This window comes from Boleophthalmus pectinirostris, unplaced genomic scaffold, assembly GCF_026225935.1.
Source record: "Boleophthalmus pectinirostris isolate CB_2022bp ecotype Guang Dong unplaced genomic scaffold, ASM2622593v1 HiC_scaffold_3, whole genome shotgun sequence".
Lineage (NCBI taxonomy): Eukaryota > Metazoa > Chordata > Actinopteri > Gobiiformes > Gobiidae > Boleophthalmus > Boleophthalmus pectinirostris.
In genome coordinates, this window is record NW_026571299.1 from 19105138 (window position 1) to 19131351 (window position 26214).

Here is a 26214-nt window from a genome sequence, read left to right on the forward strand (position 1 = left end):
AAGTATTACGACACAATACAGATTAAATCAAACCGAATAAACTGGTTTTGACCAACTAAACTTTTGTCCAGTTGACAAATTGAATTTCTCCTTTTGCCATGGATTCTATTAGCCAGGCTGGCGCCACCTAGTGCCTCCACTGAATTTCATTTCTCTCCAGTGACTAGATCAGGAATCAGAATACAATAGACGGTTTGCAAGAACTCTGGAAGTGTGAGTTCGGGCACCAGCCAATCAGTGAAGAGCCATACATTCTGTGTTGGCAACTATTCCTGAGACTGAGATTTTAAAGTCAGAATAAAGAGAATGTTTAGTGAATTTTATGAAGGAGAAAGACGTTATTGCCCTTCTTTTCTTTGGGAAAAGCTTAATATACCAGTTAGCTCCGTTAGTGGTGCATTACATACATCACGACCAAATAGCAGCGATTGGTTAAATGAAAAAAGTACTCGCCTACTGTCGAGTGAACAAATTCTAACACCACGAAGTGAAACCAGCTGATGAATCAGGCTAGGATTCTACCTGGAAGACTGAGGGATTTTACACAAATACAGATTAAACTTGAATCATGAGTTTAATGTACCTTTTTACATAGTACATAATCCCAAAAATAACATGTCTTCAGCTCAACTCACTCACTAACTTCCCTTTTCTGCTGTTGTCTCATACAAATCCTTATAACCTATAATTGATGAATACAAATTTGGTCAACGAACACCACTGACTGAATAATTGATCAAATGACTAAAAGAAAGCAGACCTAGTTAGTATATCTGTAAATGAGCGGTTCAAATGGGAACTGTGGGTGAGATGCAAAGTTCAACCCACTGTTTAACTTTGTATTAATTCTAGCACACGTTACAAAAACAGGTAGAGCAGGAGATTACTGTCATAATCCTGCGTGCATGACTGACAGCCGAGTCAGTGAAAAACACCTCCTTTCCCTCATCTCTACACTTCCACCATTGTGTATTTCCAAATGCGGGTGCTCTTTTGTTGAAATAACATATTCTACCTGTGTATGCCTCTTGTGACGCTGATAAGGTAAAAACAACAAGTTGCATCTCGGGGTGCAATGCAAGACGTCACCAAAACATCACCAGACTGGCTACAAATCCAATCGTTGTGGTGTTTACAAATGCCAGAGGGAGTATCATATCACTGTCTATGAGCATACGCACATGTGTCAGACCAGTATTGTTTATGTTAGCTTCACCGCTAGCTGCCACGGTTGATCCCGGTGCCAGTGAGTTTAGCATCACTCCATCCGTGCCTCTGCCTGTACCCATCCCCCTTCTTGCCCCCTCTCGCACCCCAAAGTCCACCCCACCCCCATTTTCTGCCCCCGCCTCCCCGCTACCCCACCAGTCGTCCTCTTAGCCTATATACGACTCACCCAATGGTCTGTGCAGCTAGCTCGAGATTCATCAGAAGACTCCGGCTAGCATCACTCAATCCGACAAGCTCAGCGTTAGAAAAACAGGCAAAGAATGGTGCTACTTGCCTAGATAATGAACGGCTGGTCAGAGAAAGCAGCTTTGTGATCAGGTGGATGGCAAACAGACAGAGCAGTCCCGCCTTCTCTTGTGTGGTGGGAAGAGGCGAGGATTACGACAGCAGCAGCAGTAGTAGTGAGGCAAAGCAGGAGCAGCAAGGATGTCATGAATTGAATCAGAAATGAAAGCTGGATTTTGGGGAGGCTGAGGGTTTGGGAGTGTAAAGATTGAGTATGCTGAACGAGCAGAAAAAGAAAATGACAAATGTCTGGTCTGAAGATAGAGAAAAAGCCTAAAAATGAGAAGTCTGAAGATTAACTACACAAAAAAACAAACAAAAAATCCAGATTCAATTTAAGAATCATGACTTCATGCTGAACATGCAGAAAAAGAAGCAAAACAAATGCCTGGTCTGAAGAAAGAGAAAAAAGAAGGGGGAAACAATACAGCCTAAAAATGAGAGTTTGAAGATTAACTAGGAAAAAATATAAATTAAACTCAAGAATCATGAGTTTATCTGCTTTTTACATAGACCTACACATCAAAAAAATACAAAATCTTCAGCTAATTTTGGAGAGGTTGAGCTTTGTGAGTCTAAGAAAGTTTGGGTATGCTGATGCTGAACATGCAGAAAAAGAAGATGACAAATGTCTGGTCTGAAGAAAGAGAAAAAAGAATGAAAAAAGACAGCCTAAAAATGAGAAGTTTGAACACTAACTAAAAAAAAAGAAAAAAGTTTCAGGCTACGTTTATATGATAACGGTCTGAACAGAAGATGTAGAAGAATGTTGTATCGTGTTTTCACTTTTTAATCCTCATTTAGACAAGCGTTATCGGGAGGAAATCTGCATGCATACGGTGACACAAAAGTGTCAGAATTCGAATGGGTATGCATGCCAGGCAGCTTGGTGGTAATGCTAGGTGGTGATGTATGTGACGTAAAAGTGTACATAACGTGTGTAGATCTGACCAGAGTTTTGCGTCTTGGGCAGTGTAGACAGAAAAGCTACGGCGGAGTGTATTCAACTTTTCCACTCTGGAGGGTGGTTTCAGATTTTTGCGTGTTTTTTTAGCCCCAAAAACGCCATCACCGTCTAAATGAAAGGCATTTCAGATAAAATATTCATACAGTCATTTTTATCCGCAAGCATTTCGTGTAAACAGACTCTCAATTTAAGAATCGTGAGTTTATCTGTCTTTTACGTAGAAAAAAATACTAAATCTTCAGCTAATTTTGGAGTGGTTGAGAGTTTGGGAGTGTAAAGAAAGATTGGGTATGCTGAACATGCAGAAAAAGAAAATGACAAATGCCTGGTCTGAAGAAAGAGAAAAAAAAGACTTTGAAATTTGAAGTTTGCATATTAAACTGAATCTGTATTATTGTGTAGTTAAGATTCATGAGTTTATCTGCATTTTACACAGGCGTACATAATAAAACATAGCAAATCTTCAGCTAATATTGGGCAGGTCGAGGGTTTGGAGGTGTAAAGAAAGTTTGGGAATGCTGAACGTGCAGAAAAGGAAGCAAAACAAATGTTTGGTCTGAAGAAAGAAAAAGAAGGGAGAAAAAATTATGCCTAAAAATTAGAGGTTTGAATTCTAAGTATTGGAATGGCGCCATTAGTAGCAGGGAGTAACCAGCAATCTAGTCATTTTAAAACGACAAAACTATAAGACATCACCTTGAACAGTCTGAAAACCAGTTGGCATTAGGTCACCTCAGCAACACTACACTAAAAGAGGTGAAGACAAAAATGTGCAACTGTTTTGTGCAAAATGTGCAACTTAAATTTCGTACATTCTCGAGTCCCGTTCTCATGGTTCGAAGAAGATTCATATTCAAAATGTCTAGAATTCAGGAGGTCTGGAATTTGAAAAGTCTAGAAGTGTGAGACTCTGGTAATTCAAGAAGCACCTCAAGAGTGAGTAATGATATTGCCACAAAAACAACATGAACTATTACAAACATTAAGGCAGAGAGGACAAATTTGTTGATTTAGAGGTACACAGACAAAAATGGGGCAATATGGTAATATGGTGGTCGGCCTCCTGGGATTGACAGACAGATCTAAGCAGTCACAGTGTGGACTCTCAGAAGTAGAAGATGGCTATCCACTCTAATTTCCACAGACAACATTACATTATAAAAATTAAATTAGGATTCTCCCAATCGTCATTTGAAATTTATGGAATATTGCTCACCCCCTCCTAAAATGAAAGGCTAGTAGTCTTCTTCGCACAGCACAACCACAGAAACCAAGCTCAGAATAAAAAAACAAGTGGTGGTACTGTGGCAAAAGAAGAAACTCAATATGTGAACTGGACAAAAGATTATTTTGGTAAACTGTTTCGAAGCTCATCTAAGCTGCTTCTTCAGTTCTGGTCAGACACTGGTGGATACTGCCTTATATCTGCCTCAAGGGAAGAGCTGGCTACTCTGAAACTACTCTGAAGTGTAACTTGTTGCAGTAAGGAAGTGTCCACCAGCATCTGACCAGAACTGAAGAAGCAGTTTGGATGAGCTGTGAAACGTATTTGACCAAAATAAAATTTTTTCCAGGTGACAAACTGAAATTCGTCTTTTGCCATGGATTCTACCTGGAGGGTGGTAGTACTGGCAATTGTCTGGCTCTTTTCACACACAAGCAGTCCCTGCATTTTCCTGGTAATTTATCCAGAAAATTGCCAGATCAAAAATACAGTGAAATCGGCTTTGGCTTTGTTCACACATGTCCCTTTTCAGGCAAAATTTTAGGTAAATTCCCAGGTCAGGCGGCATGTTTGAATGGGACTTTATGGGTAATTGGTCAAATTTTTGTACAGAGCTTTTCCATCTTAAGGGCACTCGGAGCACTTTAAAACACTGGAGGCAAGGTGGGTTATGAGTCTTGCCTAAGGACACAATGACAGCATTCATCTGTGAGAGCTGGAATAGCACCACCAATCTGACCACTCAACCAATGATGAGCATGAAATGAATTGACGACATGTCTGAATCATGTCTGAATGTCAGAATCTTAAATGTACTCACAAGGCACAGCGTGGCGGTAGAGGTTGTCTCGGATGGTCTGCTGCAGTTCGTGGTCCGGCGAAGACTTCTGGAAGCGCAAACTTAGGTAGTGTTTGAGGTCTTTGTTCAGCTTATTTCCTATAAACACAAACAAAAACAAAAAACACTTGGTGAGCCCAGTCACACAACCAAAACACCTTAATTGCTAACAATGTTACACAGTGTGAAACAGCAACATTATTTTGGTTCCACAAAGAAAAAAACAAAAAAAACAAAAAAACATAACAAAGCTTGATGCTGTGTGCGTAACCATGAATTGTGCATTTGCCATTGTCACTTGGCTGGAGGCTGGCTGCGTGCTCTCCCACCATAACTTCCCAAACTGCTCGCGCCATGGTTTCTACAGGGAAGCAAGCCTCCTACTGCTAAACCATCTGGACCTCAGACACACATTAGGGCACTGAAGGGCAGAGAGGCTGGAAAGTGTCTGCTAGTAAATGTGTTTGGAAAATTGCAAACCACTACATAACCACCACCAACTAGTTATGAACCGTGAGAAAGAAAAATTAAACCAAGACTAAATAAAGGAACACATTATAGTGGGAAGGTAAACTACTAAACATTTTAACACACTGTTTATTCTTTATTTCCATGATTATTTACATTGTAGATTCTCGCTGAAGACAACAAAGCTATGAATTGACATATATGGAATGTAGTAAATAAAAAATGAAGTCGAAATAACTCAAAATTCAATATAGCCATTTGTTGCTTTGAGCACTTCTTTAGACACTTGGGATTTCTTGACCCTGACAAAGCCCATCGGTGAAGTGAAAACCATTTCAGGTGACTTCATCAAGAAGCTCATTGAGAGAAGGCCAAGGGTTTGCAGTGAAGTCAAGAAAGCTAAGGGTGGAGCCTTTTCTATATATATATATATATATATATATATATATATATATATATATATATATATATATATATATATATATATGCTTGATGTCTTCTGTATCTATATAAACTTGTATATTACCTTTGACTGGTAGTGTACATGGTCAGTAAAAATCAGATGACCAAGAATTAAATCTGCTATTTGGTGCAAGTTTACATGCATAAAAGAAATCTGATCACAAAAAACAGCTGGAGACATGTGTGAGTTAATTAGTGGGTTTAACTGTTTCACTGTTGTATTTGAAAGATAAAATACAATGAAATAAAGCAAAAAACTCAGTATTTAACATGTAATCTTCCTCTTCGTGTTTGTCATCAGCAGTGTTTGTTTACGTGATATTTCAGTACTCTGATAACTCCAGAAGTCAGATAATGATCTGATATTTCGTGTTGTAAACAGAGCCACTGACCAACAGTCTTTCATTTGTTGCAACACATAATTTACCCAATATCTTTGAAAGGTAAGCTGGAAGCATTTGGTTGTCTCCAGCAAACGACCAGTCATAAAAGGCCCCAGATCCTGTTTCCATGGAAACTGTGTGTATGCACGTTTGGAAAGATGTGCGTGTGTGTTTAATAAGATGATTGAGACTGTTAGTATGGAATCGCTCGGCACTGATTGTACATTCTCACAATGCAAAGCACAACAGGCACACCCCACTGCCATGATAACCAGGCCATGTTTCAGAACATACTCGACCATGACTTGCACTGACTTCAGCTCTATCTGCAATATCAGGTTTACATGCATTATAAAAAATAAACCTCATGCCTCAAATCTTTAGTTGTTCCATATCTGGTTCCCATGGCAACACACATTTAATCTAACACCTAATGCCAAAATTAAATAATATTTTATTTCTTTCATTGGTAGTTAGTAATCTTTAGTAACATACATAGATTGTTATTTTACATTTTGTTATTTTAAAACAGCAATGCTGAGGGCCAAAGCATTTCAAAGTAACGGAAAAAAGAGCGTCTGGTTAAGAAAATGTTTGCCTCAAATGTTCCATAATATTGCATTAAACTTATAGACAGGTTTAATGTCAGGAGACAAGCAGTGACAACACCAGGTCAAGTAAGAGGTCAGATCTGTGGAGAGGCCACCCGGCTCACAATAATTTGAATTGTATTGTCAGATAGGTTTAATGCCATGCAATGACACATTGCAAAATCAGTCTACATGTAGGAAAGAGATTGGTGGACCCCCAATAAAAACTAAAAATGCTAGGTGGTCATTTATTTATTTTTTTTATGTCATCCCCAAGATATAAGTTATAGTCCACAAAAAAAAGTAAAATAGTCCAAAAACTATTATAAGATTTAGTTTTCATATTTGGCAGATATCATAGTACTGGTAACCTAGTAAACTCAGCTGCAGACACCTTTCAGAGGCAGACTTCACCCCTGTTTTTGTCTCACAGTCTAAGCACTTTCTTGGAAAGATTTTGGTTCTGGCCCAGGCCCATCTGGACTTGTAGTTGTGTTGTAATCCTCACAACAGGTCACAGGCTCAAATTCAAGCCAAAAAATGGAGCCTCGTAGCCTCAGATATCTTTGTACACACAGCAATTACCAGACAGTACATGGAAATCTGGACTAAACACTGCAAACAACTTGGTAAAATACAATATGAGCTTATGTGAAAACATTGTAAATCACCAAATGCCTTGATGGGTCACAGACAAAACAGAAATACAGAAATAAACCCTTTAAGAATGGTTCAGAAACAAGACTGTTTAGTTAATCAAGGACTATCTAAACCATAATACAATCATGAGTAAATAAAATTATTATTGTGACCATTTTTAAAGCAAACATTTGTTATTTCCAGTCAATCTATATTCCAGAAAGTCAACCTATGTGATGTTCAATCACATGGGAGGGGCACAAAGTAGAGCCACTGCTCCTTCACGCCCAGAGGGCCCAGCTGAGGTGGTGCGAGCCCTGGAGAGGCATGTGCCACCAGGAGGAGACCCAGGGGAAGACCCAGGACACTCTGGAGGGACTATGTCTCTCAGTTGGCCTGGGAATGCCTCAGGATACCCCCCACAAGAACTGGAGGAAGTGTTCCTGCACCTAATAAAGTGAAAGAAAAAAAATCTAAATCTAGATAGAAAATAAAAAGCAAAAGAGATCTAAATATTGTTCAATCAGCCTTAAGCCAGATGCCATGAATATTTGACTTTGTGTGATCAGGGGGGTCAATATTGTGCGAATGCTCTGACAGTAATCTGACAATGCCTGGGAGGTCAAGTGGATCATGACTTACCTCAGCTTAAGCTTTTAAGTAAGCCCATCTGTCCCTCCAGTCACACTATAAGCCCATTAACCACTGCTCTGCTCCCTTATTCTGTAATGGGACTAATTATAATAGGGGCTACAGATAATAAGATGCACTCAAATTAACAACTGTGCTCTATATGGTAAAGACTGTTGAGCTGTTTGTTGGTTGGGAAAAAAGAAAAAGAAAAAAAAAGCAGTAGCCGGTTAGGGGGGAAAAGGGAACTGTTTCTACATGATGAGGTCTACAACAACAAAATGCATGTAGGTTCTTAGAAATTATTGTAGGTTCTAAAAATTACTGACAGAACTGACTTCTGCTGCTGCTTCTAGTATATCACCTGCATGATTTCATGGGAATAGAAAGTTAAAACAACCATACTATGTTTTATGCCATATCTTACTTATTTACTTACAAGTCAACAAAGCAGCCTTTCTCTGCATGGCTTGAAAACATGTTATTTGTTAGGACCGGCAGTTGCAAAAATCATGCATATGATATGGGGTTCCCATGGCAACTTCCTGTCTATACCAGTACTGCCAATTTCATCATAGAAGTATATCAACACTTCCATAACTTGTACACATTTCTAGCATACAAGGTCCCATATTACACAAAACCGACCCTTGTAAAGCAATGTTATAATGCTGTTGTCTAATAAAAAACATGCTTGGAGCTGTGTTTTGTTTTATTCACAGAAGAGAAGAGCTCACTCTATATGCAGGGTTTGTGTGTTAAACATGTGTGAATGAAACAAAACAACACTCCAGGAATATTTTCGATGAGGAAACAACATTATAACATAGATCAGAAAACAGAGTAGTATGGGCCCCCTAAATTTAAAACTGAAATTGAAACTTTTGCTTGTACCAGAGTGAGGCCCAACTCATTGTGTGAGACTGGAGGTAGTGCTGGTCCATCAGCCACAAATCCTTCAGCAGATACATGATTAGAAAAGACATCTCTCTCAAACACAGCCCACCTGGTACAGATTTTCTCTGAGCCCCCAAAAAACAAGCCTGGTTTGAAGAAAGAGGCTCACAATCCACCACAGAAGGGGAACAGAGCAGAGGGGCTATTCAGCAGGAAAGAGCCAGTCCAGCAAAAGAAACTCAAGAACAAAGAAAGAATAGAAGTGACAATTTTGAGCTGAAAAAGTATTGAGAATGCAAATCAGTTGGTAACAGAGTCAGTATTTTTGAAGTATGTGGAGGTCCGCACAAAAAGAGAAAAAGAAAGAGCTCAAGCAACTTACTGATGGTTTGAGCTGCAAAAAATGTTAAATGTTTTTCTTCAACTGTTTTATATTTGATCTAAGCCTCTTGTGCTGAGGGAAATAATGTGGAGACAACTCTTCTCTGTCGAAAATGCTTCTAAAGATTCAATACATGTTTGATTGGTTTATGGTATAGTCCATTATGTGCGGGTAAATGGCAAATGGTCACATTGGATTCTACTTTCAAGGCGCTCAAAGCACTTAACGTAAAGAAACCACTAACCCATTCACACACACATTCATCCAACAGTGCACACAGACACTGGGGAAGAAGTGGGTAAGTGTCTTGCCCAAGGACACAACAACAGTATTAAACTATGGGAGCTAAGATCAATCTGCTACTGATGAAACCACAAGGTCTTCTAGCACTGTATAACCAAAGATTGTTTTGTCACTATCCATGGGTTTAAGGTTACGTTTACACTGAAACGAATTGGAAACAATTTGTGTCAAGACACGTCATTTCTGTATCTGCAAGCCTTCCCTATTCACATAGCTTTGCACATATTTGTTTACGTTTACGAAACTTAAAACCGTATGGCTAATCTGCATAAACTGAGCGCTCAAAAAACAGCTTGCTATTGTGCGCTGATGCGGTTCAGCTTCTGTTGGACTAAAGGACATGACTCATTGGATTATATGTGTTCATTCTGTGACAGAGGGGTGTTCTGCTGATGGTGAGTCTGTTCTGTGCTTCTATCGTGTTGGAGATGGTTCATGTTAAACTTTTCAGTGATTATACGTCTGCAGGTCATACACATAGACCGTATATATGAATGGACATATATTCTAACCTCTTAGCATTTTGGCGGTGAATTACTTCACGGCGCATAGACCTACATCAGCATATCAGCATTTTCAGGTGTCCACACTGTGCCGGATCAGCTCTGTACTCAGATGAATTAATGGGAGCTGGTGGCACCAGATCGTTCCATCTTTGGAGCCATTTTCCATCAGATTAGTGTGGACAAGCACTGCATCCACAACGAAAACGACTCGAATATGCACAAGTGTGGATGGGGCCTAAAAATAAATGAAAAATCTAGACAGTTGCCATAGTGATTAACAACTGAAAACAAAATATTATTTGTTTTGTATTAGAAAAAGTCCTCAAATTGTTGCATACAACCATAAAGCTGATGAATAGCCTTTTGTGATTCAATAGCATGGGCGTGTTCATTCATAGTTTCAAGTATTAATTGAATTGGAAAGAACATATACAGTGTGCATATATAGGGGCCAGTTCTGGTAGTGATCAAGCAGCCGCAGCCCTGCTCAGACATGCAGAGGCAGGCACCAGTGGGCCCTCCACAGCCAGCGGACATCTGTAGTCACAGCGTGGAAAAACCAGAGCTGAAACCCAATCTTCCACTCGCTGCGTCGTCCAAGAGCCCAAACATGAGAGAGAGAGAGAGAGAGAAAGGGCACAAGCTGACCTCTTTCTGCTGGTTAGGACAGAACTCACACCACATAATGCTCATTTATGTATAATTGCGATTGAATTGTTTTTTATTCAAATCTGTACCATAAGGTGTTGAGGAAATGGAGAGGTTGTGTAGTTAATACACTTCTTATATACTTGTGATGCAACTAACCCAAACATTTGCTGTGATTTCCAGTTAAGCAGGAATTCCAGTTATTTCAGTGGAGATGTAGAGACAGCTAAAATATTATACAGTATCTTGGCCTATGTCATCTGAGGTATAATACTCCCTACAATGGAAGCATAGCCAGACTGAACTATATTAGACTAACATCTTGGGTTCTTTTTAAAGACAATGCAGTAAAGTGTGTTTACCTTGTTGACATGTTTCGGCTGCTAGCTGCAAGCCATCTTCAGATTTTATATTAGACTAAAATGGACAATACTGTCATGATGTCTTGAGGGTCCATGTGTCTCGAGTCCTGGGTCTCATACTGACAGTAAATAAACTTGCATTAGAACTCAGCCTCATGCCTCTTCTTTCAATTCTCAGGCTACTAAAATCTATTTGACAGCAATTTCTCTGAGTGGCTTTAAAAAGGCATTGCAGTCAGTATAGAGCTAATTTGCTGAATAACGCTAATGTGAACAACAGTAAGAAAAACATAAGTCTAGACACCATAGACACTAGCAGGCTGCATGGGCCGGGTTGGTCAGTTTTGCAACATCAGCTGGTCATTAATTAAAGGTGCCTGAGCTAGCATTAACAAGAAAAACAAAAGTAGGAACACCAGTAGATGTGGTTTCTTAAAAATATAAGTTTCTATTAAATTAACAACTTGCAACTTGTAATGTAGGCATAGTTTTAAATTGTCTGTTTGGGTTTTCTCCAGAGCACAGTCATATGCTAAGGTGCCAACTAAGAATGATGTCACATATTAAAATGTCAAGTAGGTGGCACCATTTATAAATCTGATAAAAAATTATGCCACAATTAAAGGGCCCATACTACACTAATCTCTGATCTCAGTTATAATGTTGTTGGGGTTGTGTTTTGTTTCATTCACACATGTTTAACACACTGCGTATTTAGTCTGAGTTCTTCTCTCAGACAGAAAACATTCTGTTCCACCTTGTGATGTGATAATTCAGGAAGTGCTCTGCGCTTTGCTGCGTTTGTACACTCCATACACCTTCACTAGAATAATTTGGATAATTTCAGACCTGGAATTGCCAATCTCTACTGAAGTAAAGGTAAAAGGAGCTGTTAAATTGACTTAACTTCAAACATGTGTGAATGAAACAAAACACAACTCCAGGTAAGTTTTTGAGAAGGTAGCAACATTATAACATGATTTAAAGCTCACAAGAGTCAGTTTTGTGTAATATAGGACATTTAAGTTAATTTTCCAGAGCCACATATTCTGTGTTGGCAACGATTCCTGAGATCGAGGATTTGAAGCTGGAACAAAAAGAATGTCTGGTGAATTTTACCAAGGGGAAAGACGTTATTGTCCTTCTTCCTACAAGATTTGGGAAAAGCTTAACATAGCAGTTAGCAACGTTGTAAAGCCCCGGCGCTTTACATATGTCACGGCCAAAAAGCAGCGATTGGTTAAATAAAAAAATTATCAGCCTACCGTTGAGCTAACAAATTCTAATGCTGCGAGGTCAGACGGCTTCCACAAAGTGAAACCGGCTGATGAATCAGACTAGTATTCTGTTGTTAAATGGGACTAGAAGTTACATCCTCTCTGAACACATAAGAACTCACCCATTTGTTCATGTGACTGTACACTGTCTGGTCATGTCTTTGCTAATCATCTCTTAAGTGAGCAGTCCATCCATGGCTCTGTCTAATCACATTATAAAGGGAAATCACTGGCTAATTGATTAAAACAAGCTGAGCTACATTGTAGTTAGGGACAGGCGTTATGAAAGTGCCAAAGCAGGACCAAACCAAGTCCTATCGTGTGATTCTATTAGTTTCTTATTATGTGTTGCTGCATGAGTTTGGAAGAGAAATAAAACTGTGAAGTACTGTGATTAGATTTGCGATGTTTAACATGTAGAATTCTGGTATATTCGTTGACAATATTAAGTTGTTTGTTTTAGTGTAAGGATGGGAGGAAAATGGGGATTTAAAAAAATAAAAAACAAAACATAAATACTGTGTCTACTACGGAAGCCCTGAGCAACAGGAGAAAAAAAAAAAGAGGCACCTCATTTGGTCTCTATTTTCTTTCTTTTTTTTTTTTTTACACCAACAACTCAAAAAAATAAATAAATAAATAAATAAATAAAAATAAATAATAATAATAATAATAAAATAATAATAATAATATAATAATAATAATAATAATAATAATAATAATAATAAATATATTTTTTTTTCCTCTCTCTCTTGTGTGTGTGTGTGTTTTTTTTTTACTACTCCAGAGCTGTTGGGGGGAAATTACAGACCTTTTTTTTTTATTTAATTTTTGGTGCAAATAAATAAATGAATGAATAAATAAATAAATACATAAATAAATAAACTTTGAAAATAGACCCCAAATGATGTGCTTCTTTTTTTCTCTCTCTCTCTTGCCGCTTAGGGCTTCCTTAGTCTACTGTAATGCCAACCAAGATTTTTTTTTTTTTTTGTATGTGAAACTGAACATAATAAAAGCACCAAAAATAAAAAAAATAAAAATAAAAATTTTGTAGAATACATGATGTAAACAGTTTCAGGAGCATTAATTTTAGAGAGAAGATTGAAATATGAGCTGAAAGACTAATAATACTAATACAAAATACTAAAACTAATACAAAAATCTTACGCATTTCAGAATATGTTTGAAGAGGTGTAAACTACAGGTAGAGCAAGATTTTTCAATAAAAAAGACAGGATATTTTGTTCTTTGTTTCTTTTATTTTCTAATTTGCCAACTGAAATCACAATCTTAGATCACAATTTGATTACAATTAATTGTGTAGGTTATTTAGTTATTGTTCTGGCTAGTAGGCTACTTAAAAATGACCCAAGCTTCTCTCCAGTACAAAAACAAACAAAAAAACAACAGCTCTGATTCTTGCGTGGTTGTGTGTAATCTCTAGAAGCAAGTATTCCACATCAAACTAGTAGCCATGTGACCACAACACTAGCCCCTGTATTGCTGTGCGAGATGTGGTTTGCATGACAGCACCAGCAGAGCCCCTGTATCCATAGCAACAGCTGCTGAAAGAGGCTGTGCTGTGAGGAAAGTGGGAACAGTGAAAAGGCAGGCTAGCGCACAATCTGCCGCCCCCTTCTGGACGACGAGGGTGTTACAAAAACAAAGCCATGTTGAAACAAAGAACAAGGAAATGTGTATTGTCAGGGGACATTTGATTTGATGGAAACTGAAGAAGGAATAGGATTTTGATTTAAAAATGTCGCAGACTCCATCACTGCTCAAACGCTGCAACACAACAAGTCTTTTCTATTCGCCTGATGAGCCATGAAAAAGCAGTTTCCAGTCAATGGCTCCATGAAGTGGTAAAGATGGAGAGTGAAAGGGGAATGCATCATGTCCTCTAGTCATTTACCCAGATATTAACCTTGAATGCCCCAGTTAAATGTGTTGTTTTTATTATGACACTGTAATAAAGAGGAGCCAGAGTCATGAAGACAGGTGACACATGATTGGTTCCTGTCTTTGTAGGGAATTTTACCCAGAGACAGGAGCTTGTAGGGCATTATTGGGCATTATGAAAAAATAAAAATAAATAAATCCTCATATGGACCCATCATTTTTTTTAAAAGTATATATATATTTAAATAAGGCTTCTGATCATCACGTTAATAATAATTTAATGAACTGCAGAACTGTATAGAATCTTGATTAGGATTGTGTTAAAATGGGAGCATGTTAAGTCTGACATACCCAGACACATTATGGTAATAATAAAAAAAATGTTGTTAGCAAATTCACCTCAATATTATATTTAATCTATACAGAGCAGGCAATCATGTCATCTGATCTTTCTTCTTTATTTAACCTTTTACCTGCACCTGATTTTTGAGCAACATTTGTCTTGCACCATTACAGATATATTGTATAAGGAGCTCTTGAAGTCAAAATATGTCCGTTGTATGCCGCCTGCATACAGTTATGAAATGTTTCATTGTCATTCATTGATAATCCAAAAGTGTGTGTTAGCATGCTAATTGTTTTCATTACTCTGACAGCAAAACTCTGCTCTGCCCTCTGAGTGTTGGGAAAGGTGCTTATAAACTCAGTGTGGTGAAAATAAATAGGATGCTCAAAATGCATAAGGTAAGTGAGGAATAACTTTGGACAACTGCAAATCATTTAAAATGAACTAGTTCTGTTTTTCACATTTTTAAAGACAGTTAAAAAAAGGTACAGTGCCTTTAACCAGGTAAAATATTTGAGAACTAATTTACAAACATAACCCATTTACAAACCCATTTACATAACCAATTTATAACCCAAAACACATTTTCTACACCAATTATGGAAGATGTTTTCAGTTTCTATTTCACCAAAAACAACCTAAAGGTGCATTGTGTAACTTTTTCAGGTAGAAGGTCCGTCAAATGCTTTTCTCCATGAAAATGTTATTGCTTTTCTGAAATGTTTCACAATAAGGCATTAAACCTTACCAAAACTAAATTACAGGTCAGATCTGTGGATAGGCAACCCCACTCACTGTCAGGATGCCTGTTTTTCTAGGTATTTTTGAGCTATAAAACCAGCTGTAATTTAATACATGTAAGGTAGAGCTATTTAATGTCATACCTTGGAACATTCCAGGTAGAGCAATGACATATCCATAGAAACAAACAGATAAGGGACCCTCCACCAGAAATGTTACACAATGCACCTTTAAACCTGAGATAAAAGCTCATACATGGTGTCTATATTTAACCAAACATAGGTTTCATAATTGGGATTTTGATTGCAGAGGGAGAAGAATAACTGTCCTTTCTCTCTGGCTCTCATTCACCAGATTGCTGCATGATAAATGGACCACTGCTGGGGTGTAATCAGAGGCGTGGTGCTAAGTCCCCTCCAAGCCCACAGCGGGTGAACAACTGCGCCGACAGACCAACCACAGCTCTCAGCAACCACCGCCGCGTCCCGGAGCGAGCCAGCTACACATTTGATCTTAATGAGACGACAAACAAGTAAAAGCTGATACAAATGTGCACAGAAGTGTAGAGTTGCAAGAAATGAATAATATTGTTATATCAGAACAATAGTGCACAGGAAAAGGTAACAGTGAGCTGAAAAAATGGAAGGGAATGTGTGCTATTTTAGGCTGATTAGGCTGGGTTGACAACTGTAGTCTGTCTGGCCTCTGAGCCTAGGGCAAGCTCATTAGATCCACCACCAGGGGGCACATGTCAGTCAGGATCATTTGGTGAAAGGGGTGGAATGAAGTGAGCAAGAATGTGTAGTCATGTGAAAGTAAAGGGGCTGTGATGCTGGGGATATTTGGGTTTTGCTGATTAGGCTTTCTGGCCTGAAATATGCAAATACTTAAATAAACTGTATATTTGAAACATTTCACAAAATTTTTTCTATGTTTTTGGACATACACAAGTTAAATTAAATTAGCATATTTTAGCACTGGACAACTACAACTACTACAACTACAACAACTACTACTACAACTACTACAGCTACTACAACGACAACAACTACCACTACTACCACTACTACAACTACAACAACTACTACAACTACTACAACTACAGCTATAACAACTACTACAACAACTACCATTACTACCACTACAACTGCAACAACTATTACCACTACAACAACTACAACAACTACTACCACTCTAACAAGTACTACAACTACTACCACTACTACAACAACTACTACCACTACAACTACAAATACTACCACTATTACCACTACAAGCTCTACTACCACTACAACAACTACAACAACTACTACTACTAAAAATACTACCACTATTACCACTACAACAACTACTACCACTACAACAAGTACTACAACTACTACCACTACAACAAGTACTACAACTACTACCACTACTACAACAACAACTATAACAACTACTACCACTACAACAGCTACTACCACCACTATTACCACTACTACTACAACCATAATAGCAGCTGCTTCTACTGCTACTGCTACTGCTACTGCTACTACTGCTAACTACTACTACTACTACTACTACAACTACACGGGATGAATTCTATGCAATAAGAAGAGACACGACATGAGCTTGGGGCCATGAGAAAGATACTGATGTAATTTTAAATACCTTGTGCAGTTCAGTTCATATTTCATGCATTTGTTATATAATGTTTTGGAAGTACAGCTTCTGCAAGGAGTGCAATCTTGTAGTAATTTTATCTTCTTCTACCCTATCCCATCAAATCTACTATGCAGTACACTGCTTGTTAATTGTGCTACCTCTTTTTGAACTACAAGATAAAATCAATTAGAGTACTTTGACAGCAAGAGAGAATGTTTTCCACTTTACCATGTATCCCAAGTGAAATATAAATTAACATTTATTCACAGTCAGTAATCAAAACACTCATATATTGTACTTACTTGAATCAGTATATTTCCTGCAATGAAACTTTTTAATCTATGCATCTGGGTATTTCTCATAAAACACCCATATGGTCAACATAACTTTCCTATGATTTTCTATTGTATACACTTGTTCAAACCAGAATTCCTCCATCACCTCATCTGTCCATCATCATCTCCCTGGAGCCTGGGGTGGGCACAGCTGACCCACTTCTGTGTGCCCCCCCTCTTGTCCTCTGCTGAGTCAAGGCGCGCTCAAGATGCTACGTGAACATACAGACACACAGCCCGTCTCATGCACTGGAATACGCTCACACACCCAGAAGAAACAGGCTGCACAACGCATCTGCTCACTACGCTAATTTTAGAACAAGGACATACACTTCAATGCACAAAAGCTCCATGTTAAACAGAAAAGAGAGAATATTCAAATGAAAAAAATCTATGTGAATGTATAGTGCTAATATTAAAGAAGACATGTTATACTATTTTTCTCTAGAACTTAGAATTCAGCTATAAACAAAGGCGGGTAGTGTTCGGTTACATTTATTTAGTTACATTTACTTTTCAGAGTACTTTTCTCACAGCATACTTTTACTCCTACTTGAACAATCTTTTTTGAAGTAACAGTACTTTTACTCAAGTAAAGTTTTGGTTACTCTTCTCTCTGTGAGTAAGTCAAAAAGCTTTATGTTGACAATATGCAAGGATCTGGACAGATGATTGTTAGTTTGTCTCATGTGTCAATCCAGACTCTGTTACTTTAGATACCCGATTTTATGCATTATTTAACATTTTATCCTTCAACTTCCATTCATGTCACGTCAAATTATAAATCTGACACTTGCGCTTACTTGAGTAGTACTTTTTTTTTACTCCTGAGTAATTTTTTGGACCACTACTGTGTATTTCTACTTGACTAATATTGTTTTTAAGTAATGTTACTCTTACTTTAATATAATTTTTATACATTCTACCCACCTCTGTAAATTACGTAATTTGTAATTCAATATTTTGTTCTGTGTAAACCACAAAATTGATCTAAAATAAAACAGGACCATTGAGCTCCGGTGTTAAAAAAGCTGATTTGTTAAGCCCCACAGATTTTCAAGGCACTCGAGCCTCAAATGGAGGATAATTGAGGATTACACAAACTTACACAAAGCATCTAAATATAACTCTCAGTGAACTAATGATAAGTGAACATGGTTGTAATTTTTTGGAAATGAATTTTGAGTAATATGTCCCTTTTAACTTAAAGTGATATGAAAGCTATAGTGGGGTTTGTAGGCTAGTGGGGCATCAGTCACTGCTGGTTTACATCTACAGCTGTTTCTGGGTCAGCATCATCATCATCATCCAGTGCAGCTTCTCCTCACAGCTGACTGGAGGCCACATGGAGACTCACACAGCAGCTATACAGAAGCAGTGTGGGTGTGTGACCAGTAGGGGCGCTGTAGTCTTAGTGCTGTGTTCAGTTTGTAGTAGAGATGTGAGTCTTATTTATGTTTTGAAAAGGTCCTACATTATTACGCAAAAATGACTCATGTTGAATCACGTTAGAACGCTGTTACCTCATGAAAAAACATACATGGAGTTGTGTTTAGTTTCATTTACACATGTTTGAGTAATCCTTTATTATTAGTCTACATCTCCACTTTTGACCAAGCAAACATCTCAGTGCTCACATCCAACACTACAGTACAGCTTGTCGGCCATCTTTAAATACAAGCCATGTAAATGAGTGCAAAATGTCCTCTGCATCTCTTCTCCCATGACTCACGCACATATGTCCACTACAGCAGAAGCATCCTTAACCCTGACTTATGCGGGGTATCCTAGCAGCACAGCATGAAGCCCAGCCAACCATGTACAGAGCGCAGTAAGTGACACACATACGAAATGACTGAGCAGTATTTCACTACGCTTAGTTGGGTTTTTAGGCATTTGGGTGTGTGCGGGCGTGCCAAGTGGACCACATGAAAACAGGCTTCAGTGTGGTTTCGCTATGTTGGAAGTGTTACAGCAGAGGAGTATAGGGCAGCACTATGTAACGCTATCAAACTGAAATTTGAGTAGATGCAATTATAAAATTTGCAGTTATTCAGAAAAAAGAATGTTCTCAAATAACAAAATATAGAGTGTGGATCCCTACCAACATGCTCTGAAATTCTTAATGTATCTCTTCTTATTTCAGTCTCTTAATGCTCCTTGGTAAGGTAAGGAAAATGGCACACTTTAATGTCCCCAAAGGGAAGTCTGTCCTCTGCATTTGACCCAGATCATGAACTAGGTTTGGTCAGGGCTACCTTAGCTGGGTGTTTTGCGTTGATGGGGGGAAACCAGAGTGCCCGGAGGAATCTACCCGGACATGGGGGAAAGCATCCAAACTACACTCAGAAAGGGCCTGGAGTAAAACCTGGCGGGTAACTCATTGCTGTGAGGGGAGAGCCACTATGAACTAACCACTCAACCACACTGCAAGTAGTTATTCACATGCACTTTGAACAGGATCCTACAGTTTAAAGATAAATCTGAAACATTGTAAATCACTATACTTGTCAGAAAAATTTTAATTAAATTTTTTTCCCAAAATCTTGCAGCCCTAGAGAAGCATGTTGGTAAAGGCATAGTTATATAGTTAGGGTTAGGGTTAGGCAATGGTTACATTTTTATATTAAGTTTTTCCACCTTCAAGGCACTCAAAGCATGTTGGAAGTTCTTCAGTTCACTGTCAGGCTGAATCTTTCAGCAAAGTTGCTTTGAAAATTGGTGATCTCACAAACCCATGGCTCCACACATTTGAATGTATGCAAAGCAGAAGAAGGGAAATAAGTGTAATTTGAGCTTCCACACATGCCACAAGCAAGTAAAATCAGATACTAATTGATACTAAAACTAAAGCTTTGAATATGTAAAATCACACTTTAGAATGATCCTGAGCTTTATTAGAACTATATCAGAACTATAGTGCTACATTTTTTATTTTTTTTTTATCATTAAAAGGTGCATTGTGTACTTTTTCTGTTGGAGGGTCCATCAAATGCTTTTCTACATGAAAATGTTATTGCTTTGTCTGGAATGTTTCACAGGATGGTATTAAACTTTCTATCTTCAATGAGACCAAACCAGACCAAGTTACAGGTCAGATCTATGGTGAGACAACCACATCTCAGTCAGAATACTTGGCATACTGTGAAACATCCCAGGCAGATCAATGGCATATCAATAGAAATAAGTAGGTGATGCTCCCCCAGAAAAGTTACACAATGCACTTTTAAATGTGTTTCCACCTGCCCAAAATGCACTATGCATTATACTCATATATCAAAATTCACCTGAAATGAGCAAATACACTTTTATGTGAGTTAAGGGTTCGAAATGTGAGATTTGGGTTTGAAACATAAGAAGGTGACGGTCCCTCTGCCAAAAAGTTTCACCTTTAGAATGAATAAATATTTAAAAATCAAGCCCAACAAATAGTTCCAAAAAGTCACTCAAAAGTCAAAACAGATGCATTTTTATAACTTTTCAGGTGGGAGGTTATTGTTTTTCCTAGAATATTCCATAGTAAGGTAAAAACCATTTCCAAGGTACATTTGAAGTATGGTTTTGAAATGTTTGAAAACGGTTTCCGGATGGCAGCTGAAATGTCTCCCAAAAACACTGTTCAGATGACTATCTTTGAAACCTCTTCTATCATGGACCACTTCTGGATAAATAGGGGATAAGCAGTGCCCACAGACTTTTCTATCTCCATGGACACAAACAGGCGACGCAAAGCAATAACAACAAGAAAGTGGCAAACGGATCCCCCTCCAGAAAAGTAACACAGTGCTTCTTTTAAAAAACTTAACATGTAATTTGAGAGTTCAAAGAGTACATTCTCACTGATAGTTGATTCTCTTCAAACTAAATGTGAAAAACATGAAATCTTGTAGACAGATTCTGCAAAAACGCATGATACAAGGTCACATAATGTACGTATTTATAGCTGGGAAATTGTGAGTTTCAGCTAAATAGTTATGAAACTTTGAACCAAAACAGCAGGCAAAAATGTAGAGTGCAGTCACAGGGGAAGAGTGGGGTTGAGTGGGGGAGGGGACAGGGTGTGGGAGGAAAGCATGAGTCCTGGCAGTGCTCCAGAGAAGTCAGTGTGCCACAGATGTGCCCTACACACAGACACACACACTCATATACACACATACACATGCACAGAGGGAATGTGCTGAGTGGACACAACGCAAAGTTCTCCTACAGGATGTTCCAGGTAAATGTTTCAAATGTACACACAGACTGCTCATTACACAGCCAATATTCTCCAATATAAAGTCTCCACTGACCACAAGAAAAGAATGGGAGTACAAGAGTTCAGCTAAGTAAGTTTCCTGGTGGATGATTTACAAAAGGCTTGTTGAGATGTTATTTTGCCCAAAAAGTTCCATTGTATAGCATAAGATATGTTTAATCCCATATGGTAGACCCTTTCTATGCACAGCAAGGGTATCTCTGGAGATGAGTAAATGGCAGTGGTAGTGTGCCTTTAATCTGCCATTTTAAAGGAAACATAATGCACAATTTTCTATGATCTATTTTATAACGTTATTTCCTCTTCACAAACATACCTAGAGATGTGTTTTGTTTCTTTCATACACATATTTAAACACACAAACCTTGCGTATTTAGGCTGGGTTCTTCTAGTAAACTGAAAACACTCTGTTCCACCTTGTGGTCACATGTGGTAATACACCTTCATACACCTTCACAGTGCAGCATCAGCAGTGATGTGGTCCCTGTATTGGACGGTTGTGTTGAAGAGGGAGCTGAGCCGAAAAACAAAGCTCTCGATTTACAGGTCGATCTGCGTTCCTACTCTCACCTATGGTCATGAGCTTTGGGAAATTATCGAAAGGTCAAGATTGTAGATACAAGCGGTGGGAGTCCCTGCTTTGACTGCTGCCCCCGTCACCCAGCCCTGGATAAACAGAAGAAAATGGATGGATGGATCAACACCTTCACTAGAATCAGTTAGATGATTTCAGCTCCGGAATTGCCAACTGCCATCTGTACCGAACCAAGGGAGTAGGTTTGGTCTCAGCTTTGGTGGGGACTCTAACCCCTCTATTGTCAGTAGAGTCGGGCTGCTAACAGTATGGAGTAGGGCTCCGTTTGGGAGGTGCACTTGTAGTTGCTCTTTTTCTGCAGCAACTCATTATAAGGCAAGTTTAACTGAAAATGAAGCCAACATGTTCAAAACATGTTCAATGAATACTGCTGAGTTTGGAAAAATATCTGAATAAATGTATACTTTTGTTTATTTAAATAAAATGGGAAATATTGGTAGGGACTATTGTGTCTTCCCCAAATATTGGTTGTGACATGTCCCCACTGTCCCTATGCAAACCTACGCCCTTGTATTGAACTAAAATTTAAATGTAGCTGTTAAGTTGAAAACTACCACTACATGACATCACAAGGTGGAACAGAGCTTTATAGATGTAACCAGATTAATAAACCATAGTTACTCAAAGGTATGAATGAAACAAAACACAACTCCAGGTATGTATTTCAGGAGGAAACAGTATTATAACATGACATGAAGCTCACAAGAATCCACTTTGTGTAATACAGGACCTTGAATCAAACATGAATAATTTTTGTGAGGTAGGGAACCATGGAGCTCATACCCACACTCTAAATACTGCAATGTGGAGTTTAATTGTTTTCTTTGGTCTCAAGTGGGCCATACCATACACTCTGGAAACATTATTCTCAGTTTTCCAGTGCAATCTTTTCAAATTACTTTTACAATTTATATTTAAGTTTTAACCCTCTTAAGAGTTTGCAACTTCTGGATCCTTTCTATGGCCGTACATTTCAGCAGATCATACAAGTGGGATGGAAAATGCGCTAAATGTCAGAAACAGTGACACACACAAACTTGGCTCAAGGGATTGTGGGTAATAAAACCAGAGATGGGGAAAGGGGGTCAGATTTTTACCATCCAGAGAAAACAGCTCTTAACGTAATCCTTACTGTATGGCACCAGCTATTTACTCCTCACAAGTTTCTGTTGAAAAACTATTATTGTGCTTAAGCTTTGGCTGGACAGCTCATATAGACCACACACAGATTTAATTCGTGGATTTTAGCTTCCTGTTGCACGAAAAATTTTGAGGATGTTTTCCCCATTCAAAAGATATAATAATGAAGTTTTAAAATGTTAATTGCTATGCCAACACTCCAAATATTTAATCATTCTGTACTCATAGATACTTAAACTCTATTCATTATTGATAGTGATAGTTACTTCATGCCAGCAGAAGGAGCTTAAAGGGGCAGTCAGGATTTTTGGACATAGGACCTCATTTCCTAGTGAGCCAGAGTGTTGGAGACATGTGGAGACACTTTTTTAAATATTCCATCCAGTTCTTGTATTTGCAGAGGTCACTGGTGCTAGGCTAGTGCATGTCAATGGCCATAGTTATCCTGCCACTAAAAACAGTCTTACCCACTCCACAAAGCACCTGACGCAAAACTATTATTACGTCAGACTGTCGATGTGAATGTCTGTGTTCAGAAGTAAAATCAACCTTGCATTTGAAGGATTTATATCTGAGAAGCAGCAGCGAGTTGTATTTCCTGCTAGAAAGCCTGACAGCGGCGGACTGATATCACCTAGCACCCATCTTACCAGCAAAGTAAAATTCTGCTGCTGCTGAAAAAATAGTCCCTCAACATGCGGCGATTCATGTGATACAAGGCTAGTTTTATTTCAAACATTATTCTATCAACACAGACATTCATATCGACAGTCTGGCCTTATAAAACATTTGCTTCGGGTGCTTGTGGAGTGGAAAAGACTGTTTTTAGTGACAGGCTAACTATGGCCATTGACATGCACTAGCCTAGCACCAGCAACCTCTGCAAATACAAGGACTGGGTGGAATATTTTAAAAAGTGTCTCCACACGTCTCCAACACTCTGGCTCACTAGGAAATGAGGCCCTATGTCCAAAATTCTGGACCGTCCCTTTAAGAGATACATCTGTTATCTAATTGGTCTATGTTTCTGTCTGCTCAGAGTTGTTAAAAAACTGTTGTTGTGTTCTTGAGCAAGACATGTAACCCACATTGCATTCAGTCTTGGTGAATATTTTTGTAAGAATGTGTAACTGCCGGTGTGTAAAAAGTAGCTGAAAAAAATCTACACTTCAGAATGGCCGATTCATTTAGAGATAAAATGTAAGATGATACTGGGTGATATGGCACAAACATAACCCAGACTGCTTCCCTAATAATGACTGATAACAATTTACAATATGAATAGAGCTTATTAAAACCTGAATCATTGCCATTTAATACAAAAACATCAAATTATGCATTCATTCTGAAAGTGGAACAATAAAGGTTCTTCTTATCTTAGATTACAGACAAAGGATTGGCTGTAGAGACCATCTGATAAAACAGACCCACACATATTACTGATGATTAGAAATTAATGAATGAATCTTGTGTAGAGATAGAACGATATGGCGGTTGGCTGATATATTGGGCTGATATTTGGGCTTTTTAGCATATCAGCTATTGATCGGTCTTAAATCTCATCATAGCCTGGTGTTTTGTTTTGCTGCCTAAAAATACACACGAAACTTTTTATTAACACTTAAAGATGAATAGATTTCTGAACAAAACATGACTACACTGCTCTCTTAAAGGTTTGTGGTAAAAGAGAAGACTGTGGATGAGTTTGTAGTGAATTTAAGTTTCATAATTTGAGGAAAGTAATCAAAATCGGCCCAAAAATATTCGGCAGATCTTATTGGACATTAGTTGCTGTCTATTCTAAAACAATCTGCATCAAACATTGAAAAACCCATATTGGTCAATCTCTAATCTTGAGCTCAATAAAGAAAATTGCACAGCCCTATTTTGAAGATACTTATGTGTAATGTCTTAACACATCTTTTTTATCTTTTCAGTTATACAAGCAGAGGGTTTGTGTGTATTGTGAGTGTTTTGCTTACCTGGTTAAAAAATTGAAGGGAATGATGCGTCAAGGTAATCACACGTCAAGGGAAGCAAAACCATGAAAGAAGAAGAAAAAAGAATCTTGTTAGAAACTTATTACACACACGAAAATAACAAATATAACAAAAATCTTTCAATTGTTTGGTTCCGTGGCTGCAAATAGAAAAATTGGGGGATGTTATTTAAGGGGGTGAAATTTAAGAGGTGTTTAAGCTCCCATTACAAATCCCTTCAGTGTAACACAATCTGGCCTTGATAACCCAAGCAGCATGTGTGCAGGTCCTGGCAGATCTGGGGGTCAAATGAGAATGTGAGATGAGAGAGTGGAAATTGGAAGTTTTGACTGTGCGTAAAGGGATTCTGGTGTTGATGATAGTGTCTTAAGATCTAAAAATGTAAAATCATGTGGTACCAGTGTTAAAAAACTCCTATTACACTATGATAATGCAAGTGCTTGACTGTGTTTTTAAACTCCATACACCTTCACTAAAAGCATTTGGATGATTTCAGCCCTGGAATTGCCAAATCTCTACTGAACCAAAGGGAAATGTAGTCGTTAACTTGAAAACTACCTCTAAATGGTGTCATAGGGTGGAACAAAACATTTTGAGCTTTGGAGATGTAGAGAGACTAATAATAAAGGATTACTCAAACATATGTGAATGAAACAAAAGACAACTCCAGGTATGTTTTCGATGAGGCAGCAACATTATAACATGGCTTAAAGTCAATTTTCCTGAATAAAGCACATTTAAGAGTCAAATCCAAAGCTATTATAACACGAAGGTAGGAAAGGATCAAAACACGTACCAACGTTTTTCAAGTTATATGCATTACACGCAAGCTTTTCCATCTGCATGTTCCACGATATGATATAAAACATTTACAACATAATTTAAAAAACATGCATCGTAATTGTTAGCAGGGTCGCCTCTCCACAGATGTGACTGTAACTTGGCCTAGTGGCGTGAACTTCTTGTTTCGAAAAGTTTAATGTAATAAATACTGTGGAATATTCAATTACAGGTTGCATTATAAAGTATGTTTTTTACCATTGTAAGTGTCAGTATTGTAATGTAAGGACTGAAACCACTTCAACTACTTCAAAGCTTACCGATAGCCTAAAATGTGTCGTCAACGTCTACTAACTACTTTCCCTTTATAACTATACT

General features: G+C 38.2%; 1 protein-coding gene across 1 annotated transcript in view; it reads right to left on the bottom strand.

Annotated features, from left to right (window-relative positions):
• The window catches only part of magi1b (membrane associated guanylate kinase, WW and PDZ domain containing 1b), a 154171-nt gene that overhangs the window by 79036 nt on the left and 48921 nt on the right, over positions 1-26214 (bottom strand). Inside the window, 1 exon segment of the mRNA XM_055160545.1 lies at positions 4528-4644. Within this exon segment, the coding sequence (XP_055016520.1) occupies positions 4528-4644 (117 nt within the window).